Source organism: Oncorhynchus masou, chromosome 28, assembly GCF_036934945.1.
Source record: "Oncorhynchus masou masou isolate Uvic2021 chromosome 28, UVic_Omas_1.1, whole genome shotgun sequence".
NCBI lineage: Eukaryota > Metazoa > Chordata > Actinopteri > Salmoniformes > Salmonidae > Oncorhynchus > Oncorhynchus masou.
This window is the reverse complement of record NC_088239.1, coordinates 23,759,418-23,783,672: the sequence shown is the minus strand read 5'-3', so window position 1 is coordinate 23,783,672 and position 24,255 is coordinate 23,759,418. Positions and strand designations below refer to the sequence as shown.

General features: G+C 45.4%; 1 protein-coding gene across 1 annotated transcript in view; it reads right to left on the bottom strand.

Annotated features, from left to right (window-relative positions):
- The window catches only part of prex2 (phosphatidylinositol-3,4,5-trisphosphate-dependent Rac exchange factor 2), a 221,707-nt gene that overhangs the window by 56,528 nt on the left and 140,924 nt on the right, over nt 1-24,255 (bottom strand). The window contains 8 exon segments of the mRNA XM_064941020.1: nt 495-609; nt 1,267-1,410; nt 1,763-1,865; nt 5,478-5,615; nt 5,826-5,923; nt 7,380-7,421; nt 14,510-14,638; nt 22,477-22,567. Of these exon segments, the coding sequence (XP_064797092.1) occupies nt 495-609; nt 1,267-1,410; nt 1,763-1,865; nt 5,478-5,615; nt 5,826-5,923; nt 7,380-7,421; nt 14,510-14,638; nt 22,477-22,567 (860 nt within the window).

The window sequence follows — 24,255 nt, the reverse complement described above, 5'->3', positions numbered from 1 at the left end:
GCTGGGTGCTTTCAGCCAATCAAGGTGCTGACCTGCTGTGCTGTTCTCGACCAATCACAGCACAGTCCCGCTGTGCCTATTCAGCAAATCACTTTGCTGGCCTGCTGTGTGTTCTGGGTGGCAGCCAGGCGCCAGAATGTGTGTGTGTGTGCGCGTGAGTGTGTGTGTGCATGAGTATATGTGTGTGCGCGAGCGTGCATGTGTGTGTGTGTGTGTGTGTGTGCTGGAATGGAATGTTGTGTCAAAGTATATTATACAACCTGCAGAGAGAAGCTCTAATGTCTCTGCTGTTTCTCCTTGAGGACAGGAACAACACACTGGGCAGACAGGAAGGAAGTAAAACTATAGAAGTCATATCAATCCTATCAGCCTGTCACAGGCGATGTCGGGAGAAGTCTTTCGCAAAGGGTAGAGAACGTGTGTGTGTGTGTGTGTGTGTGTGTGTGTGTGTGTGTGTGTGTGTGTGTGTGTGTGTGTGTACTAGCAGCCCATACCTCAGTCTCTTGTAGTACTGTTTGACTTTGTCCAGCGAGGCAGAGTTAATCTGAGCCTGGTATTCCTCTACAGACACGCTATCCCTGTAGTAATACCCTTCCATACTCTCTAGAGCTACACACACAGTGACAGAGTGGGAGAGGAGAGAGGAGGAGGAGGAGGAAAAGAGATGGAGAGGGAGAGAGAGAGATGGAGAGGGAGAGAGAGAGAGAGAGAGGAGACCGGGGGAGAGGAGGGAGAGGGAGAGAGAGAGAGAGAGGAGACCGGGGGAGAAGAGAGAGAGAGGAGACAGAGAAAGGGGGGGAGGAGAGAGAGGGGAGGAGAGAGAGAGGGGGAGAGAGAGGAGAGACAGGGGAGACGGAGAGGGGAGAGAGACACATTACAACGTGTTATTGCAGAGATACAGCACTCTAGTTTTACTGTCACATGCACAGGACCCAGCAGGTGTTAAACAGTACAGTGAAATGCCCTGCACGCTCTTTCCCAACCATGATTTATAGAGGTAGTGATATAGATATGAAATTAAACACGTGAAATGCTAGAGAAGACAAAAAAAGACAAACAATTACGAGAATCCACTTGTATACAGAAATCCACCAATATCCTGACCCGTATTCATAAAGCATCACAGAGAAGGAGTGCTGATCTAGGATCAGTTCCTCCCCTTCCGTATAACCATCTTCATCATGATCTAAAAGGCAACAGTGATCCTAGATCAACGTTCCTTCTCTGAGCGTTCGTTGTGATAATGGACCCCAAGCGGGGTCTTACCCTGGGTGAACAGGGCAGGGTAGATCTTGAAGCCTCCTCCGTTCCGGAGGCGCTGGGGTAGCTGGGAGAAGTAGAATGTCTCCAGGTAGAAACAGACCTTCAGGGCCTGGCGGGTCCCCTCCACCTCATACGACATGGGCATGTCTGGGAGAGAGAGACAGCAAGGTTCTAGGGCCATACATAAGCTGCGTCATCAATGCAACCCTATTCCCTACATAGTGCACTACTTTTGATCAGAGCCCTATGGGCAGCAGGTTCCAGTTGGTGCATAGTTATACAGATGGGATCATAACAGGTTTAATAAACAACGTGTTATATACAGCAGGGAACACAACAAGCCAAATGCGATTGAATGAAGCTGAGCTGAATGTAATTGAAAATAGTTGAATTCCATTTACAGCAAGATAATGTTATCTAAATGAATGGAGTTGGGACATTGGGTGATCTCCTATAGATTTACACTATGTCATACAGGATCATGTCTCTCCATACATACTTGCAACTAGTGGTTCTCCTTCAAACTCTCTGAAGTAGAAGGTGACTTTCTCCAAGTCAATCAGAGCTACCTGAGTATCCTCCAACATGGCCTGCTCATCAGTCTGTAGAGAGAAACACAATCAGTCAACCCTCCAACATGGCCTGCTCATCAGTTTTATTTATTTTTTCAATTAAACTCGGCAAGTCAGTTAACACATTCTTATTTACAATGACAGCCTACCAAAAGGCCTCCTGCGGGGACGGGGGCTGGGATCAAACATTTAAATATAGGACAAAACACACATCACAACAAGAGAGACAACACAACACTACATAAAGAGAGACCTAAGACAACAACATAGCATGGCAGCAACACATGACAACACAGTGTGGAAGCAACACAACATAACAACAGCATGGTAGCAACACAACATAACAACAACATGGTAGCAACACAACATAACAACAACATGGTAGCAACACAACATAACAACAACGTGGTAGCAACACAACATAACAACAACATGGTGGCAACACAACATAACAACAACATGGTAGCAACACAACATAACAACAACATGGTAGCAACACAACATAACAACAACATGGTAGCAACACAACATAACAACAACATGGTTGCAACACAACATAACAACAACATGGCAGCAACACAACATGGCAGCAACACATGACAACACAGTTTGGTAGCAACACAACATAACAACATGGTAGCAACACAACATAACAACAACATGGTAGCAACACAACATGGCAGCAGCACAAAACATGGCACAAATATTATTGGGCACAGACAACAGCACAAAGGGTAAGAAGGTAGAGACAACAATCGATCTCGCGAAGCAGCCACAACTGCCAGTCTGCACAGAGAAACACACAACTTTGTGTGTGAGATAATGTGTGTTTGAGACAGAGAAACACAACAGTGGGTCAGCGTGTGAGAGAATGTGTGTGTCGCTTCCCTTCCCATTCTCCAAGCAGTTTGTTTACATGTTGGTGCGTGTGGGTTAAAGTGAGTGTACATCGCTTCCCTTCCCATTCTCCAAGCAGTTTGTTTACATGTTGGTGCGTGTGGGTTAAAGTGAGTGTACAGTGCCTGGTGTGTGTGTCGCTTCCCTTCCCATTCTCCAAGCAGTTTGTTTACATGTTGGTGCGTGTGGGTTAAAGTGAGTGTACAGTGCCTGGTGTGTGTGTCGCTTCCCTTCCCATTCTCCAAGCAGTTTGTTTACATGTTGGTGCGTGTGGGTTAAAGTGAGTGTACAGTGCCTGGTGTGTGTGTCGCTTCCTTCCCATTCTCCAAGCAGTTTGTTTACATGTTGGTGCGTGTGGGTTAAAGTGAGTGTACAGTGCCTGGTGTGTGTGTCGCTTCCCTTCCCATTCTCCAAGCAGTTTGTTTACATGTTGGTGCGTGTGGGTTAAAGTGAGTGTACAGTGCCTGGTGTGTGTGTCGCTTCCCTTCCCATTCTCCAAGCAGTTTGTTTACATGTTGGTGCGTGTGGGTTAAAGTGAGTGTACAGTGCCTGGTGTGTGTGACGCTTCCCTTCCCATTCTCCAAGCAGTTTGTTTACATGTTGGTGCGTGTGGGTTAAAGTGAGTGTACAGTGCCTGGTGTGTGTGTCGCTTCCCTTCCCATTCTCCAAGCAGTTTGTTTACATGTTGGTGCGTGTGGGTTAAAGTGAGTGTACAGTGCCTGGTGTGTGTGACGCTTCCCTTCCCATTCTCCAAGCAGTTTGTTTACATGTTGGTGCGTGTGGGTTAAAGTGAGTGTACAGTGCCTGGTGTGTGTGTCGCTTCCTTTCCCAACATCCGTCACAACATCCTCTCACACAAACAACTAACACATCTGCTCCCAGGCCAGACACAGAGGAGAAGGAAACGCTTTGGCTAGTGCCTATCTGCTCCTCTGTCACACTCCTCCTCTCTCTCTCCATCTTCTTCCCCCCCTCTCTAATAAACGGTGCAGCAGAAGCATTATGTACCTACTGTGTGGCTGAAGTGTTACTGAAGAGACAGTAGGGATGCCCTGACTGACTGTCGTGTGAGAACAGAGAATACGGTCGTCGCTTACCAGGAACCAACCACTACCTCGGAATGGTGTGTGGCAAGGTTCACCGAGAGCGGGTTTAACACACACACACACGGTTCGGCATGCACACACACACACACACACCACTGCCTTTGATTTTTGCTTGCACCTGCTGGTACAGTGCCTCTGCTTAGAGTTAAGATGTGGAGAGGGAGAGGGAGAGGGAGAGGGAGAGGGAGAGGGAGAGGAGAGAGGGAGAGGGAGAGGGAGTGGAGAGGGAGAGGGAGAGGGAGAGGGAGAGGGAGACTGCCTTTGAGAGAGGGAGTGCCTCTGCTTAGAGGAGATGTGGAGAGAGAGAGAGAGAGGAGAGAGAGAGAGAGAGAGAGAGAGAGAGGAGAGGGAGAGGGAGAGGGAGAGGGGAGAGAGGAGAGAGGGAGAGAGAGAGAGGGAGAGGGAGAGAGGGAGAGGGAGAGGGAGAGAGAGAGGGAGAGGGAGAGGGAGAGGGAGGGAGAGGGAGAGGGAGAGGGAGAGGAGAGGGAGAGGGAGAGAGAGAGAGGGAGAGGGAGAGAGGGAGAGGGAGAGGGAGAGGGAGAGGGAGAGGGAGAGGGAGAGGGAGAGGGAGAGAGGGAGAGAGGGAGAGAGGGAGAGAGGGAGAGATCCTCTTACTTAATCCTGTCTCAAATGAAATGGAGTTTCACTTCTGAAATCCAGAAAATTCCACTTCTTTTCACTTTAAATGACATTTTGGCTATCTCAACCATTCAGTCAGTGTATAAATAATGATTTGAAAATATCACTGGGAAAAATAATTGCTTTCTGAGTGATATTCTTCCCTTCATCCCCTTCAGACCAGGGGGCAAAACTCTTCCTCCTCTGTTCTCTAAGTGGGTGAAGTTAGACTTGGAGATTCTCTCTCTAACACAATGACAAACTGTAGTGCTCTAGTGCACTTAAACAAAGTGCACTGATCAGGAACGGACTACAACTACGAGTTCTGCAACTTTCCTAATGTAGACGTATGTGTGTGGGGATTGACAGAGGTCAAATCTGGTCTGTTATCGGTTATCCTGTACTGAACTGTACCAACCCAGCAGTGCTAAGCTGGGCTACAGAGCTACATGGTGTCCGGTTGCTGAACCATGGAGGGGCAGTATTGGGTGTACTGTAGGACGCTAGGAGAGCCAAGTCCCCTCATTAAACAAGAGGACAGTCGCTCCTCTGAGGACAGTCGCAGTACAATGACATGGCTGTTCACAACCACAATCAACCTAACGTCACCGTCCTATCCCTCTACAGGGAGCCCGGTACACACACACAAGCACACACGCACACACGCACACACGCACACACACACACACACAATCAATTCAACTCCACTGCGGGCGGTCACATACACACAGGAGCACTAAGTTTGTTTGTCTTTGTTTTGGAGCTGATTTGGCGTGGAGATGAGATGAGGTGAGGCCACCAAGCATCTCCTCTGGTAAAGAACTAACAGGGCTTACAATATACTCGGCAGTATTCTAATCTAGTTTTGAATCAGGTGCCGTGCAGAGTATTTTAAATCATGTGGAATATCTGGGGGCAACATCTTAGCATTTTTTGTGTGTTGCAAATCAATCATATTTAGCCTCAATATACAATGAGTGTCCAGGGGTGGTTGATAGCTGCCTGTCTGCCAGTCACTCACCAGGTTGGGAGAGAGGAGGGACTGGAAGTGGAGAAGTAGCCCAGCGGAGGCTATCTGTTCCAGCCACCGTCGGCTTGCCTCCTGAGGGTCCTGGGGGTCCGGGGCCTCTGGGTCTGCCTCCCTGCCTGATCCCTGGGTCTGGAGGGGGGAGTGGGGGGTCAAATGTTAAGCTAGCTGTAGGGTTACAAAATTCCAGTAACTTTCCCCAATTCCCGGAGGATCCCGGACTTCCTGGTCATTGCCTCCTGATTCTGGGAAATCTGGGAATTTGGGGAAAGTTGAATGTTGAAACGCACACACAAGCACGCCCTCGCACGCACACACACATGCACACAAACTCACTGTTACCTGGTTGAGAACAGCCAGTAGGTGTTGGGAGAAGGCACAAACAGCTGCTACCAGAGACTGACAGAATACCATATCTCTTCTCAACTGGATCTCTGAGTCTAGAGGGATGGAGGGAGGTAGAGAGAAGGAGGGATGGAGGGAGGTAGAGAGAGGGAGGGAGGGAGAGAGAGAGAGGGAGGGATGGAGGGAGGTCGAGAGAGAGAGGGAGGGATGGAGGGAGGTAGAGAGAGAGAGGGAGGGATGGAGGGAGGTAGAGAGAGAGAGGGAGGGATGGAGGGAGGTAGAGAGAGAGAGGGATGGATGGAGGGAGGCAGAGAGAGAGAGGGACAGATGGAGGGAGGTAGAGAGAGAGAGAGAGAGAGAGAGAGAGAGGAGAGAGGGGGATGGAGGGAGGTAGAGAGAGAGAGGGAGGGATGGAGGGAGGTAGAGAGAGAGAGAGAGGGAGGGATGGAGGGAGGCAGAGAGAGAGGGAGGGTGGAGGGAGAGAGAGAGAGAGGGAGGGATGGAGGTAAAGAGAGAGAGAGGGGGATGGAGGGAGGTAGAGAGAGAGAGAGAGAGGGAGGGATGGAGGGAGGTAGAGAGGGAGGGATGGAGGGAGGAAGAGAGAGGGAGGGATGAGGGAGGTAGAGAGAGAGAGGGATGGAGGGAGGTAGAGATGGAGGGCGGTATGGGGGAGGGAGAGAGGGAGGAAGAGACAGAGATAGGGGAGGTGTGTGAGAGAAAATTAACTTGTTATCGATGCTGAACACAAATTACATTAACTCCCTGGGTCGAGTCAAAAGTTTTTCAAAGTTCAATTGTGGTCAAAGTCAGTTGGGCATAAAACATGAATTTGAAATACATGGAGTCAAAAGACAGGTGGTCTCTAGCTGAAAATAAATTGTCTGGTGCCATCATTTCCTGAAAAATAGCCTGCAAGGAGAAGTTAAGCAGTCCACTCATTTTAAAATGGGTTCAGGAGCCTCCTGTAGAATTCATACTGTGCTTCCTCTGTGCCACATTATTATATTTTATTAAATGATTTGTTATTATTTAACTAGGCAAGTCAATTAAGAACAAATTCTTATTTTACAATGACGGCCTACCCCTCCCCTAACCCGGACGACGCTGGGCCAATTGTGTGCCGCCATATGGGACTCCGGATCACGACCGGTTGTGATACAGCCCGGGATCAAACCAGGGTCTGTAGTGACGCCTGTATCACAGAGATGCAGTACCGTAGACCGCTGCGCTACTCAGGAGAATCTGTTCACTCTATAACCTTGAGAAATAGGGAGATATGTGTTCTTACAGGTGCTGTAATGGGATCATGAGGGACTTTGTCTTGACAAAAATGTTCCTGTAGGTGTTTTAGGAGGGCTTAGCTAGTGTCTCAATTACCGTGTGGAGAGAGAGCTATGTAGATGATCTGCAGTTTAGTCCCTAGAATTCAATTTTACTCCTCTGTTTCATTGCAGATGTGTGTATTGAGGACACTGTCGTGTGTGTGTATGTCCCTATCAACTGTACATTGTTTTTTACATCCAAGGCATTTAAGAGGAGAGGAAAACCAACCTGTGTATTGTAGTAGGACCAAGAGCAGTCGTGTCTTCACCTCTGGAATAGTGAAGAACAAACCAAGGTTAGACTCTCAGAGACTTTAGGATACTTTGGTGCTTCTGACCCATAAAACCTGATAGGATGTCTCTCACCAACCGCCCCGTTAGGTCTAGATAGGTCTCTACACATGTGAAGACTAACGTCACAACGGAAGCACACAGATAATATGAATCTGTGTGTGTTTAGTATCAATATCAAAGCCACAGTGGTGTTCGTGGAACATTAAAAACCTTGGCAGCATAGAGGCTGGGTGAGACAGTCATCTTGAGAGGTTACGCTGTTCCACTGCTTATTTCACACACAACGTCACACACACACACACACACAGAGTCACACACACAAGTCACAAACACACACAGAGTCAAACACACAAAGTCACAAACACACACACAAAGTCACACACACACACACACAAAGTCAAACACACACACAAAGTCACAAACACACACACAAAGTCACAAACACACACACAAAGTCAAACACACACACAAACAAAGTCACACACACACACTCACTTTCACAGAAGTGTAATCTGATCAGGGATATAGGCACACATACACACTTAATTCCCACACAAACACACACTCCGACAGAAATAAATAGAGTCAGAATGTTGGATTAATACACTGCGCCTTCAGAAAGAGTTCACACCCCTTGACATTTTCCATATTTTGTTGTGTTACAGCCTGATAAAAACGAGGTATTTTTGTCACTGGCCTACACACAATACCCCATTATGTCAAAGTGGAATTATGACATTTTAATTTTTACAAATTAGTTCAAAATGAAAGCTGAAATACCTTGAGTCAACATGCATTCAACACCTAAATAAGTTCATTAGTAAAAATGTGCTTATCAAGTTACATAATAAGTTGCATGGATTCACTCTGTGCGCAATACAAGTGTTTAACATGATTTTTGAATGACTACCTCATCTCTGTACCCCATACATACAATTATCTGTAAGGTCCCTCAGGCGAGCAGTGATTTTCTAACACAGATTCAACCAGAAAGACCAGGGAGGCTTTCCAATGCCTCACAAATAATAACACCTATTTGTAGATGGGGAATAAAAGCAAAAAAGCAGACATTGAATATCCCTTTGAGCAGAGTGAAGTTATTGATTACACTTTGGATGGTGTATCAATACACCCAGTCACTACAAAGATACAGGCGTCCTTCCTAACTCAGTTGCCGGAGAGGAAGGAAACCACTCAGGGATTTCAACATGAGGCCAATGGTGTCTTTAAAACAGTTACAAAGTTTAATGTCTGTGATAGGAGAAAAGTGAGGATGGATCAACAACATTGTAGTTACTCCACAATACTAACCTAATTGACAGAGTGAAAAAAAATGTACAGATTAAAAATATTCTCAAACATGCATCCTGTTTGCAACAAGACAGTAAAGTAACACTGCAAAAAAATGTGGCAAAGCAATTCACTTTTTGTCCTGAATACAAAGTGTTATGTTTGGGGCAAATCCAATACAACACGTTACAGAGTACCACCCTCTATGTGTTCAAGCATAATGGTGGCTGCATCATGTTATGGGTATGCTTGTAATTGTTAAGAACTGGGGAGTTTTTCAGGACTAAAAAAAATGGAATGGAGCTAAGCACAGGCAAAATCCTAGAGGAAAACCTGGTTCAGTCTGCTTTATACCAGACACTGGGAGATGAATTCACCTTTCAGCAGGACAATAACCTAAAACACAAGGCTAAATCTACACTGGAGTTGCTTACCAAGAAGACTATGAATGTTGCCGAGTTACAGTTTTGACTGAAATCTGCTTGAAAATCTATGGCATGACTTGAAAATGGTTGTCTATCAATGATCAATAGACAATTTGACAGAGCTTGAAGAATTTTGAAAATAATAATGTGCAAATATTTTACAATCCAGTTGTGCAAAGCTCTTTGAGACTTACCCAGAAAGACTCACAGCTATAATCGCTGCCAAAAGTGATTCAAACATGACTCAGGGGTGTGAATACATGTAAATTAGATATTTTTGTATTTCATTTTCAAAAATTTCGAAAAACTTGTTTTCACTTTGTCATTATGGGGTGTTATGTGTATATGGGTGAGAAATAACAATATTTAATCCATTTTGAATTTCAAGGTGTAACACAGGGGTGGGGGACGTCCGGCCTCCAGGCCGTATACGGCCTACGAGACCGTTTGATCAGGCCCCTTGCCAATTCATAAATACATTTTTTTATATATAAAAAAATCTCTAGACATTATTTTTTTCACTAAAATAAAATAGTAAAAAAATTGGAGCGTCATTACAGCTCGAAACATGCTAAACTGAATGAGTTGCGAGGACAACTTGGTGTGGATAAAGTCATTGCTCTTCAGCGGGGTGTCCAACAAGCCACCTTTACGAAACCTCGTTTAGATGGGGAAGATGTTATACAAGCAAGTTCTGTGGTGAGCTAGCTTATCGCAAAGAAACTGAAGCCTCATTCGGAAGGAGATTTTGTAAAAGAGTGTCTCCTTGCCACTGCAGATTTGCTAGCACCAGGCAAAGTTAAATTGTTCCAAAGTGTCAGTTTGTCTTGAAGAATTGTCACGGAGCGATAACTGACATGGCACAAGATATTGAAAAAACATTGAAGGACTCTTTGGCATGCGATGAAATGACTGACAACAAATACTGCCCAATTTGCCATTTTTTGTGCATGGGATTACTGCTGAGTTTGACACAAGGCAGGAATTGCTGTCTTTGGAAGCCATGCATGGCACCACCAGAGGTGAGGACTTGTTTGAGTTACTTGTCTCGGCTATGAGCAAATCTGAGCTACGGTTAAAAAAAATGAAGTGGCTCGAAAAAGGGGTTAACAGCATTAGTGAAAAAATAAACGAGTTGTCTCAGTCTTGATCCAACTGATTTAATTGTATGCAACGGCAGCACACATCAAGAAAGTCTGTGTGCACAGTCCCTGAAGCCCGAACAACGTAATGGCAACTGTCCCGTCGACACTCAATTTTATCAAAAGCAAAGGGCTGGATAACCACCAGTTTAAGGAGCTATTGAGGGACCTTGAATCGGAGTATGGTGATCTGGTTTACCATTGTGAGGTGCGATGGTTGAGCCGTGGAAACATGCTCGCGCGGTTTTACGGACTGAAGGATGAGGTAACACTATGGAGACACATGGAGATGAAAGAGAAACCTGTGGCGGAACTGAGTGATGACAAGTGGATGTGTGATTTGGCCTTCATGGTGGACTTAACCAAGTGTCTGTCTGACTTTAACATCAAGCTCCAAGGGCCGAACCAGCTTCTCAGCGATCTGCTGTCAAACGTGAAATCATTTGAAGCAAAATTAAAGCTGTGGCAAGTCCAACTAGAAAGGGGTAACACAGTGCATTTTCCTACTCTGCAAGGACAAGAGCCTGAGTTTACGTCAGAATATGGCGGTGAGTGTGGAAAGCTCGCAAAGGCATTTTGTGAGGGGTTTAACCTCTTACATCTATGGGGGCGCTATTTCATTATTGGATAAAAAAACGTGCCCGTTTTAAGCGCAATATTTTGTCACAAAAAGATTCTCGACTATGCATATAATTGACAGCTTTGGAAAGAGAACACTCTGACGTTTCCAAAACTGCAAAGATATTGTCTGTGAGTGCCCCAGAACTGATGCAACAGGCGAAACCAAGATGAAACTTCAAACAGGAAATGAGCAGGATTTTTGAGGCTCTGTTTTTCATTGTCTCCTTATATGGCTGTGAATGCGCAAGGAATGAGCCTGCCCGATCTATCGTTTCCCCAAGGTATCTGCAGCATTGTGGCGTATTTGTAGGCATATCATTGGAAGATTGACCATAAGAGACTACACTTGCCAGGTGTCCGCCCGGTGTCCTCCGTCTTTTTCCAAGCGATTCACAGGAGAAAGTAGACATCCACGAACGATATATCAATGAAGAGACATGTGAAAAACACCTTGAGGATAGATTCTAAATAGCGTTTGCCGTGTTTCAGTTGGTATTATGGAGTTAATTTGGAAAACAGTTTGCCGTTTTGATGACTGAATTTTCGTTTTTTTTTTGGTACCCAAATGTGATGTACAAAACGGAGCGATTTCTCCTACACAAAGAATCTTTCAGGAAAAACTGAACATTTGCTATGTAACTGAGAGTCTCCTCATTGAAAACATCCGAAGTTCTTCAAAGGTAAATGATTTTATTTGAATCCTTTTCTGTTTTTTGTGCAAATGTTGCCCGCTAAATGCTACGCTAAATGCTACGCTAGCAATCAATACTCTTGCACAAAAGCTTGTTTTGCTATGGTTCAAAAGCATAAATCTGAGATGACAGTGTTGTTATGAAAAGGCTAGGCTTGAGAGCTAGCACATTCATTTCATTTCATTTGCGATTTTCATAAATAGTTAACGTTACGTTATGCTAATGAGCTTGAGGCTATAACTGGATCCAGGTTTTTTTCATAGCCAAACGTGAACAAAATGGAGCGATTTGTCCTACACAAATAATATTTTTTGAAAAACTGAACATTTGCTATCTAACTGAGAGTCTCCTCATTGAAAACATCTGAAGTTCTTCAAAGGTAAATTATTTTATTTGAATGGTTCTCTTGTTTTTGTGAAAATGTTGCTGGCTGAATTCTAGGCTTATAGCTATGCTAGCTATCAATACTCTTACACAAATGCTTGTTTAGCTATGGTTGAAAAGCATATTTTGAAAATCTGAGATGACAGTGTTGTTAACAAAAGTCTAAGCTTGAGAGCAAATATATTTATTTCATTTCATTTGCGATTTTCATGAATAGTTAACGTTGCGTTATGCTAATGAGCTTGAGGCTATAAATAGGATCCCGGATCCGGGATTGCTCGACGCAAGAAGTTAAGGATGTGAAAAGTAAACAACTGGAGTTGAAAATATTTGCAACCCCGTTTAACGTCGAACCAGCGGATGTGCCCGATGGCCTACAACACGAAGTCATTGAGCTGCAAAGCCATGACGAGCTCAAAGCCAGGTACAACAACCTCCCTCTCCTTGAGTTCTACAAAATGTACATTAGTGCTGAGCATTTTCCTGTTCTGAGGAGACGTGCACTTATATTTGCGTCTGTGTTCGGGACGACCTCCTGCTGTGAGCAGTTCTTTTCCAAACTGACTCTTGCAAACACTCGATTCTGCTCAAGACTGACTGACACAAACCAGGAAAACCAGCTGGGAGTAACGTCATCTTCACTACCAGCTGAATTCAAACGCCTCATCAAAGATAAGCAGTTTCAGCCATCAGATTAGAGGTGAGTTTGAACAAGTAATCATAATAACAACATTATTTACAATACTAATATTTATTTAAATAGGACTAGCACTTTTCTAAATACTCAAGGACACACATCATAAAAATCATATTTAAACTATAAAACCAATGTCAGTGATCAAAGTCACATTACAACATGAATAATGGAGAAAATAGCAAATTGTAATAATATGTCCCCCAAATTAATTTCTAAATATCCAAATGGCCCTTGATGGCAAAAAGGTTCCCCACCTCTACTGTAACACAACAGAATGTGGAATAAGTCAAGGGGTATGAATACTTACTGAAGGCACTGTATTTGGGATGCTAAGGACTAACCAGGGAGAGGCTTCTGCTCTACAACTCAGTTTAAGTGGTTTCATCTCAAACCTTTATATTTATGCATCTGTTGTGTGTGATGTTCCTGAGTTTTGTTGCATCTGGTGTGATGTTCCCGAGTTTTGTTGCATCCGGTGTGGTGTTCCCGAGTTTTGTTGCATCTGGTGTGGTGTTGTTTTGTTGCATCTGATGCGGTGTTCCTGAGTTTTGTTGCATCTGGTGCGGTGTTCCCGAGTTTTGTTGCATCTGGTGTGGTGTTCCGAGTTTTGGTGCAGTTTTGTTTTGATGCATCTGGTGCGGTGTTCCCGAGTTTTGATGCATCTGGTGCGGTGTTCCCGAGTTTTGTTGCATCTGGTGTGGTGTTCCCGAGTTTTGTTGCATCTGGTGTGGTGTTCCCGAGTTTTGATGCATCTGGTGTGGTGTTCCCAAGTTTTGTTGCATCTGGTGCGGTGTTCCTGAGTTTTGATGCATCTGGTGTGGTGTTCCCGAGTTTTGTTGCATCTGGTGTGGTGTTCCCAAGTTTTGTTGCATCTGGTACGGTGTTCCTGAGTTTTGATGCATCTGGTGTGGTGTTCCCGAGTTTTGTTGCATCTGGTGTGATGTTCCCGAGTTTTGTTGCATCTGGTGTGGTGTTCCCGAGTTTTGTTGCATCTGGTGCGGTGTTCCTGAGTTTTGATGCATCTGGTGTGGTGTTCCCGAGTTTTGTTGCATCTGGTGTGGTGTTCCCGAGTTTTGTTGCATCTGGTGCGGTGTTCCTGAGTTTTGTTGCATCTGGTGCGGTGTTCCCGAGTTTTGTTGCATCTGGTGTGGTGTTCCCGAGTTTTGGTGCATCTGGTGTGGTGTTCCCGAGTTTTGATGCATCTGGTGCGGTGTTCCTGAGTTTTGATGCATCTGGTGCGGTGTTCCCGAGTTTTGATGCATCTGGTGCGGTGTTCCCAAGTTTTGATGCATCTGGTGCGGTGTTCCTGAGTTTTGATGCATCTGGTGCGGTGTTCCCAAGTTTTGATGCATCTGGTGCGGTGTTCCTGAGTTTTGATGCATCTGGTGCGGTGTTCCCGAGTTTTGATGCATCTGGTGTGGTGTTCCCGAGTTTTGTTGTAATTGGTGTGATGTTACCGAGTTTTGTTGTAATTGGTGTGATGTTACCGAGTTTTGTTGTAATTGGTGTGATGTTACCAAGTTTTGTTGTAATTGGTGTGATGTTACCGAGTTTTGTTGTAATTGGTGTGATGTTACCGAGTTTTGTTGTAATTGGTGTGATGTTACCGAGTTTTGTTGTAATTGGTGTGCATGTACCATATTCAGCACTAACCTTCCAACTTGGCTAATGTGTGGATGAAGGCCTTTGTGTCCAGTGTTCTGTGTGTACTGTATGGTGCACTGCCTCAAGTTTGTACCTCTGTGGACTTTTACTGCGGATGGAGACATACTCATTCCAGAGGCTTTTTCAAGGTCTCAGCGTGTGCATCTTACCTTCAACGAACTTGGCGATGGTGTGTGTGAGGGCCTGTACGCTGCTGGGGAGGTTCCATGGGTCCTGCTTGATGTGGACACGGAGCTTCTTGGTACAGTTAACCCGAGGATCCATCTCCTGCTGGAACTCTGACAGACACAACACAACAACATGTTATAATCAGAGAACGAAAGCGTACCCAAACACGCAGCTTGATCCAATAGAGAATCAGGTTCTTAACTGAGGGACTAGATCATCCAAAAAAACATTCCTTAACCCAGGATGCTGCCAACAGGTGACTATCCAAGAGAAGTACATTTAAATTAAAGGAGCATAGATTTGGTGTCTGCATAGATATGAGCTTATTTTCGGGCCAAAACGACATGCTTATGTTTGGGCGTAGGACACCTTTATTCAGAGCCTTGTTGAAGTGTCCTTAAGTAAGGACACTGTGGATGATGTTCTGGTTCTAACGCAGATCTCCTGGACACAGAGAGAAGTAGCCAAATAGCTAAATCAGTATCCTGAATCATTTAGAAGAAAGCGGTGTGGGATCGAGGAATGATAGGAGAGATGTTTTTTTTTTTAGACAAGTTACTTTACTGTCCAAAATCATAGCCTGTTGCCTTGAGGGAATCGGTTTGTTGCCAAAAAACTGAAGGCCTTCTTGTGATCCACCTCCTAAACAAAAAAACAGGTATCTTCTTAACCAGCTTTAGGCCACCACACTGCCCACATCCCCCCTTCATCCCTCGTTGTGTCTACCTTACAGTAACACATGAGGGGCTTTAGAGTCCTTCAAAGCCTGGGAGACACATGGAGATGGAGAGGAATGGAGGATGAGGAGCCAAACATCTCCTGCATTATTCATCAGCAAGAAGAGAGGGGTGAAGGGATGAGAGTGGCGGAGGAGAGGAAAGAGTTCCAGACATACCTCATCATTTTGCTCCTCTGTCTGAAGGTGAGAACCAACACCCACACAGACACTCCCAAATGTCCCTCACATTCTCTCTCTCTACCTCTGTCTCACCCTCTCACCCCCAATACCTCTCTCTCCCTTCCGTCTCCATTCCTCCAGCCCAGACACTGTGGACGTATGTCTGAGTGCCAGAGAGATATGATGGGATGTCTGCTAATGAATGTCTCATTAAGACTGCTGTCTTTGTTTGGTCCTATCCGTGCCTCACACACAGTCAGCCTTTATTAGGGGGAGAGAGAGAGGCAGCAGATCAATTTAGGGTGTAAACACAGAGAGACACACACACACACAGAGGGGTTAGATATAGTGTAGATTTTGGAGAGAGATGGGAAGTTGAATCTGTGATAACAGGATGTTGGTGAACTAGAGGCTTGAAAGGGCATTTAGGGATTTGGTCTCCCTTGTGTGTGTAGTGTGTGGGGCTGTGAGTGTGTTTGGTGTGTGCGTTTGTGTTTCTTTTCTCTAGGAAGGAGGAATGCTCTGCCATCTACTTTATTATCAACACACACACTACGCCAGCGATACGCTTCATCGGATCAACATAACGCACGCACACACACACTCCTCCTAGATCAAATGCATCTGTGCTCACATGGGGTGAGAGACACAGATCAGAGGAGAGAAATGAAACATGTAAAATGTGCAAAGTGTTTGGAACGTTCTGATATTTAAAACACACATAGGGGACCTAACACCCCCTCCCCCCCTCCACACACACAAACACACATGTGGGACCTAACACCCCCCCCCCCACACACACACACACACACACACACACACACACACACACACACACACACACACACACACACACACACAAACACACATGTGGGACCTAACACTCCCCCCCACACACACACACTGAGACGAATAAAATATCCTCAAAGACACACAAAGACAACCATCTTTTTAGGAGAGTGTAGTAGAGGGGTATAAGCTACATATCAGGGCCAGATGTATCCAGCATCTCAGAGAAGAAGTGCTGATTTAGGATCGGTTATGCCTTTTCGATCACAATGAATAACATTATATGTAAGGGGGAACCTGATCCTAGATCAGCAATCCTACTCTGAAATGCTTGATACATACAGTTGAAGTCGGAAGATTACATACACTGAGGTTGGAGTCATTAAAACTAATTTTTTAACCACTCCACAAATGTCTTGTTAACAAACTATAGTTTTGGCAATTCGGTTAGGTCATCCACTCTGTGCATGACAATTTTTCCAACACATTATTTCACTTATAATTCACTGTGTCACATTTCCAGTGGGTCAGAAGTTTACATACACTAAGTTGACTGTGCCTTTAAACGGCTTGGAAAATTCCAGAAAATGATGTCATGGTTTTAGAAGCTTCTGACAGGCTAACTGACATCATTTGAGTCAATTGGAGGTGTACCTGTGAATGCATTTCAATGTCTACCTTCAAACTCCTTGCCTCTTTGCTTGACATCATGGGAAAATCAAAAGAAATCAGCCAAGACCTCCACAAGTCTGGTTCAACCTTGGGAGCAATTTTCCAAACACCTGAAGGTACCACATTCATCTGTACAAACAATAGTACGCAAGTATAAACACCATGGGACCAGCCGTCATACCGCTCAGGAAGGAGACGCGTTCTGTCACCTAGAGATGAATGTACTTTGGTGCGAAAAGTGCGAAACAATCCCAGAACAACAGCAAAGGACATTGTGAAGATACTGGAGGAAACAGGTACAAAAGTATCTATATCCACAGTAAAACAAGTCCTATATGAACATAACCAGAAAGCCGCTCGGCAAGGAAGAAGCCACTGCTCCAAAACTGCCATAAAAAAGCCAGGCTACGGTTTGCAACTGCACATGGGGACAAAGATCGTACTTTTTGGAGACATGTCCTCTGGTCTGATGAAACAAAATTAGAACTGTTTGACCGTAATGACCATCATTATGTTTGGAGGAGAAAGGGGGAGGCTTGCAAGCCGAAGAACACCATCCCAACTGTGAAGCACGGGGGTGGCAGCATCATGTTGTGGGGGTGCTTGCTGCAGGAGGGACTGGTGCACTTTACAAAATAGATGGTATCATGAGGTAGGAAAATTATGTGGAAATATTGAAGCAACATCTCAAGACATGAGTCAGGAAGTTATAGTTTGGTTGCAAATTGGTCTTCCAAATGGACAATGACCCCAAGCATACTTCCAAAGTTGTGGCAAAATGGCTTAAGGGCAACAAAGTCAAGGTATTTGAGTGGCCCTGACCTCAATCCTATAGAACATTTGTGGGCAGAACCTACAAACCTGACTCAGTTACACCAGCTATGTCAGGAGGAATGGGCCAAAATTCACCCAACTTATTGTGGGAAGCTTGTGGAAGGCTACGTTTAACCCAAGTTAAACCATTTAAAGGCAATGCTACCAAACACTAATTGGGTGTATGTAAACTTCTGACCCACTGGGAATGTGATGAAAAAAAACCTGAAATAAATCATTCTCTAATATTTCACATTCTTAATTAAAATAAGGTGGTGATCCTAACTGACCTAAGATAGGGAATTTATACTTGGATTTAATGTCAGGAATTGTGAAAAACTGAGGTTAAAATTATTTGGCGTATGTGTATGTAAGGTGTATGTAAACTTCCCACTTCAACTGTATAGCCCCAGGCCGCCACACAGGTTGGGGCTATACAGACTGATTCAATTCAGTTCATTATTCACTACAAGCCTTATCTGTGTCCCGCACGGCACCCAATTCCCTTTACAAATGCTCGACTCTGACTACATTTCTAGTCAAAAGTTGTGCACGACATAGGGAATAGCCAGCCATTTGGGACGAAGCCTTTGTAACCCACAAAAACCCAACCTTTAGAAACCTTGGACATTTATACAGAAACAAGAGATTTTCCTCCCTTTCATGAAAACAACTGTAGACCATCTGATCTTCACAATGTCCCGGCTCAGCAATGGAGATTCATGATCTATAGCCAGGATATGGAAACGATAGTGGTTTATTGTCACTCCAGGAAACTGATAGGGTTAAATATAGCAACTTTTCTTCCAGCTGCATTTCCTGTCCAGATTAAATTAGTATCTGAGAGTAAAGGTCTTCGGCTAGAACAGAAAACCTTCCTACACAATGAGATAAAACAAAAACAATTGATAGAAGCTGAATGTTTCAGGCCAAGAAAACTTCTGTGTCCCAAATGGCACCTTATTCCCTATATAGAGCCCTGTTCAGAAGTAGTTCATTATATAGGGAATAGGGTGCCATTTGGGACCCACACAAAAGGTAAAGCCAAAACAAGCAGAAACTGAGCCCCAAAAACTTTACTTAACTGTATATTGTTATGATGTGATCTGACAACTGTGGCTATTATATACGTACAGTAGGTCTGTATGGTGTCATCTTCACTGCTGGGTGATAAGCAGTACTGTACTGTACTAAATATGGGGCGGAATTGCAGTAAACAGCAGGCCAGTGGCACAGTTCCAGATAGAAGGTGTTGCTCAGAGAGAAGGGAAGGGTACAGAGGGATATGAGAGGAACAGAGAGAAGGGAAGGGTACAGAGGGATATGAGAGGAACAGAGAGAAGGGAAGGGTACAGAGGGATATGAGAGGAACAGAGAGAAGGGAAGGGTACAGAGGGATATGAGAGGAACAGAGAGAAGGGAAGGGAACAGAGGGATATGAGAGGAACAGAGAGAAGGGAAGGGTACAGAGGGATATGAGAGGAACAGAGAGAAGGGAAGGGTACAGAGGGATATGAGAGGAACAGAGAGAAGGGAAGGGTACAGAGGGATATGAGAGGAACAGAGAGAAGGGAAGGGTACAGAGGGATATGAGAGGAACAGAGAGAAGGGAAGGGTACAGAGGGATATGAGAGGAACAGAGAGAAGGGAAGGGTACAGAGGGATATGGAGGAACAGAGAGAAGGGAAGGGTACAGAGGGATGAGAGGAACAGAGAGAAGGGAAGGGTACAGAGGGATATGAGAGGAACAGAGAGAAGGGAAGGGTACAGAGGGATATGAGAGGAACAGAGAGAAGGGAAGGGTACAGAGGGATATGAGAGGAACAGAGAGAAGGGAAGGGTATAGAGGGATATGAGAGGAACAGAGAGAAGGGAAGGATGGAGGGAGGGAGAGAGTGCGAAAGAGGAGGGCACAGAGGGAGTGGAATAGGAGAGATGAACAGAGGGGTGGAGGGCACGCATGCAAGTCTGTGCGCACACACACACACACACACACACACACACACACACACACACACACACACACACACACACACACACACACACACACACACACACACACACACGGGAAGTAGCAGCCCTGTGAGGGAGGCTGCAGTGTTTTCTGAGCAGGTCCTGTTTCCTCTCAAACTCTTTCTTTCCTTTGAGAGAAGGAGCGATGGATGGAGGGAGGGGGGAGGGATACTGGGTCTGGAGTCTCTCCAATGTTATCTTGCTTCTCCAAGCTCTAATAAGCACAGCTACACCCCAGCTAAAAACACTACAAAAACACTCCAAAACCATACAAAAACAGCCCTTACAGGAAAAGGGAGGAGAAAAAAACCTATATACCACCATGCCAGAGAAAGGGATGCATGTGGAGAGGGAGGGGACAGAATGGAGGGAGAAGAAGAAAGGATGGAGTTTTTCCTCCCATTGAAAGGCAAACATCCCCAGAGTGTTCTTTTTTTCCTTCTGTATTTCTTCCGTCGACCAAACCCTTCTGGTTACAGGAGGCTAGGGTCTGGTTACAGGAGGCTAGGGTATGGTTGCAGGAGGCTAGGGTCTGGTTACAGGAGGCTAGGGTATGGTTACAGGAGGCTAGGGTCTGGTTGCAGGAGGCTAGGGTCTGGTTGCAGGAGGCTAGGGTCTGGTTACAGGAGGCTAGGGTCTGGTTGCAGGAGGCTAGGGTCTGGTTACAGGAGGCTAGGGTCTGGTTGCAGGAGGCTAGGGTCTGGTTACAGGAGGCTAGGGTCTGGTTGCAGGAGGCTAGGGTCTGGTTACAGGAGGCTAGGGTCTGGTTACAGGAGGCTAGGGTCTGGTTACAGGAGGCTAGGGTCTGGTTACAGGAGGCTAGGGTCTGGTTACAGGAGGCTAGGGTCTGGTTGTTGCAGGAGGCTAGGGTCTGGTTACAGGAGGCTAGGGTCTGGTTACAGGAGGCTAGGGTCTGGTTGCAGGAGGCTAGGGTCTGGTTGCAGGAGGCTAGGGTCTGGTTACAGGAGGCTAGGGTCTGGTTGCAGGAGGCTAGGGTCTGGTTACAGGAGGCTAGGGTCTGGTTACAGGAGGCTAGGGTCTGGTTACAGGAGGCTAGGGTCTGGTTACAGGAGGCTAGGGTCTGGTTGCAGGAGGCTAGGGTCTGGTTACAGGAGGCTAGGGTCTGGTTGCAGGAGGCTAGGGTCTGGTTGCAGGAGGCTAGGGTCTGGTTACAGGAGGCTAGGGTCTGGTTACAGGAGGCTAGGGTCTGGTTGCAGGAGGCTAGGGTCTGGTTGCAGGAGGCTAGGGTCTGGTTACAGGAGGCTAGGGTCTGGTTGCAGGAGGCTAGGGTCTGGTTACAGGAGGCTAGGGTCTGGTTGCAGGAGGCTAGGGTCTGGTTGCAGGAGGCTAGGGTCTGGTTGCAGGAGGCTAGGGTCTGGTTGCAGGAGGCTAGGGTCTGGTTACAGGAGGCTAGGGTCTGGTTACAGGAGGCTAGGGTCTGGTTGCAGGAGGCTAGGGTCTGGTTACAGGAGGCTAGGGTCTGGTTGCAGGAGGCTATAGGGTCTGGTTGCAGGAGGCTAGGGTCTGGTTACAGGAGGCTAGGGTCTGGTTACAGGAGGCTAGGGTCTGGTTACAGGAGGCTAGGGTCTGGTTGCAGGAGGCTAGGGTCTGGTTACAGGAGGCTAGGGTCTGGTTACAGGAGGCTAGGGTCTGGTTACAGGAGGCTAGGGTCTGGTTACAGGAGGCTAGGGTCTGGTTGCAGGAGGCTAGGGTCTGGTTACAGGAGGCTAGGGTCTGGTTACAGGAGGCTAGGGTCTGGTTGCAGGAGGCTAGGGTCTGGTTACAGGAGGCTAGGGTCTGGTTACCTTGCTAGGGTCTGGTTACAGGAGGCTAGGGACAACCCCTTGTAGTCTGGTTACAGGAGGCTAGGGTCTGTAGTTGCAAAAGGAGGCTACAAGGGTAATGGTACAGGAGACAACCCCTCCGTCTTTCTTGTAGTTGCAAAGGCTAGTGCACTACAAAGTTAATACAGTGAGGCTGAAAGACAACCCCTCCGTCTTTACCTTGTAGTCCTCGTCAAAAGTAGTGCACTGACAAAGTTAATACGGTGCACACTGAAAGACAACCCTCCGTCTTCACCGGGCAGTCCTCGTCAAAAGTAGTGCACTACAAAGTTAATACGGTGCACACTGAAAGACAACCCCTCCGCCTTTACCTTGTAGTCCTCGTCAAAAGTAGTGCACTACAAAGTTAATACGGTGCACACTGAAAGACAACCCCTCCGTCTTTACCTTGTAGTCCTCGTCAAAAGTAGTGCACTACAAAGTTAATACGGTGCACACTGAAAGACAACCCCTCCGTCTTTACCTTGTAGTCCTCGTCAAAAGTAGTGCACTACAAAGTTAATACGGTGCACACTGAAAGACAACCCCTCCGTCTTTACCTTGTAGTCCTCGTCAAAAGTAGTGCACTACAAAGTTAATACGGTGCACACTGAAAGACAACCCCTCCGTCTTTACCTTGTAGTCCTCGTCAAAAGTAGTGCACTACAAAGTTAATACGGTGCACACTGAAAGACAACCCCTCCGTCTTTACCTTGTAGTCCTCGTCAAAAGTAGTGCACTACAAAGTTAATACGGTGCACACTGAAAGACAACCCCTCCGTCTTTACCTTGTAGTCCTCGTCAAAAGTAGTGCACTACAAAGTTAATAAGGTGCAGACTGAAAGACAACCCCTCCGTCTTTACCTTGCAGTCCTCGTCAAAAGTAGTGCACTACAAAGTTAATACGGTGCACACTGAAAGACAACCCCTCCGTCTTTACCTTGCAGTCCTCGTCCAGGTGTGAAACACTTGGTCTGTTCAAAGGCCTTGGCCACCACCGCTCCCTTCAGCAGACTGGTGATGGACTCCACCTGAAGAGAAACAGAGAGACAGACGAAGAGAGAGAGACACAGAGACACAGTGAGACAGAGACAGAAACATACACTACTGATGAGATGTGTTCTGTTAAGCAGGGGTTGGGGTGTGTGCTTGTGTATCGGTAATGGTGCTGTTCCAGTTCTTTCTTCGTGATTTTAGGCAGTTCAATTCATGGAATCAAATGTAATTACAGTGAAAACTTTGGACACACCGACTCATTCAAGGGTTTTTCAGATTTTTAAAAAATGTTCTACATTGTGGAATAAGAGTGAAGACATCAAAACTAGCAAATAACACATTTGGAATCATGTAGTAAGGAAAAAAAGTGTTAAACAAATCCAAATATATTTTAGATTTTAGATTCTTCAAAGTAGGCACCCTTTGCCTTTCCTTCTTAACGCGTTTGAGCCAATCAGTTGTGTTATGACACGGTAGGAGCGGTATACAGAGATAGCCCTATTTTGGTTACTACATGGCTCCATATGTGTTATTTCATAGTTTTGATGTCGTCACTAGTATTCGACATGGATGTACGTCAAAGTTAGAAATGTTGTGTTCACTGAATGGCGTGCCAGAACTGTCGAGAATATATGACGTTATTGTGTGGGTCCAGTCGGTCTGAGGTTGTTATGCTTGTTTCGTCTGTGTTTTTCATGTATTACTATTCCACCTCCTGTGAAATGGATGGCTGGGTGCATTTACATCTATGTTCCATAATTGAAAGCTTGAATCAGGGGAACTTAGTAGATAGTGTAGGATAGACATACCCAAATCAAAATGGCACCTGACCTTACCATGCCTCTCCTTTATCTGCTGATGCACGTGAACCTGACAATAGAAATGCCGTAGCGGCAGGTAGCGTTGGGCCAGTAACCGAAAGGTTGCTAGATCGAATCCCTGAGCTGACAAGGTAAAAACCTGTTGTCCAGCCCCTGAACATGGCAGTTAACCCACTGTTCCTAGGCTGTCATTGTAAATAAGAATTTGTTCTTAACTGACTTGCCAAGTGAAAAAAAAGAAAAAGTGAAAAAAACAAAAAAAAAAACTATCCGGACTGGTTTAGCACAACAGGAAGGAGAGGCATGTTATCATTTAATTTTGCTGAAATGAAACTGAAGTGAAAAGACATCATCCGACCCGGAGACAAACTCTCACCTGCTCTTAAGAAATCTCTGGGCACACAACAACGCTGTCTCCTGAGGGTCTCTTATTAATTAGAGAACAGACGAGTCAGCACCAGAACACACAGGTAAGGAGACAGAAAGATTTACCTGGACAAAGTCTCCATGGTTGGAGCTTGGTATCAAAAAGGATTGGTGTCACTATGGCATATGTTTTAACTGTACAAGAATTACCCTTCCCCTTGAATTGAATATGTAAACCTGCTTGACAACTTTAGACCCTTTCCAGCTATTTCTTACTTTTTCCTTTGAAAAACTATATCCCAAGTATAACTCCAGTAACGTACACACTTAACCCTAAAAACGCCAAAAAGGAACACATTCTGATTTTTTTAAATAATCCTTCCCGAAATTTCAGGACTTTTTCAAGCAAGTAGTTATCAACAATTATTTTTTTTTTTAAATACATGATTTCTGTGTTAATATGGAGGAATAAACTATTATTTTGTTGTCTACTAAACTGAAAATGTGGAGTCAAAAGTTAACTTTGCGATAGTCTA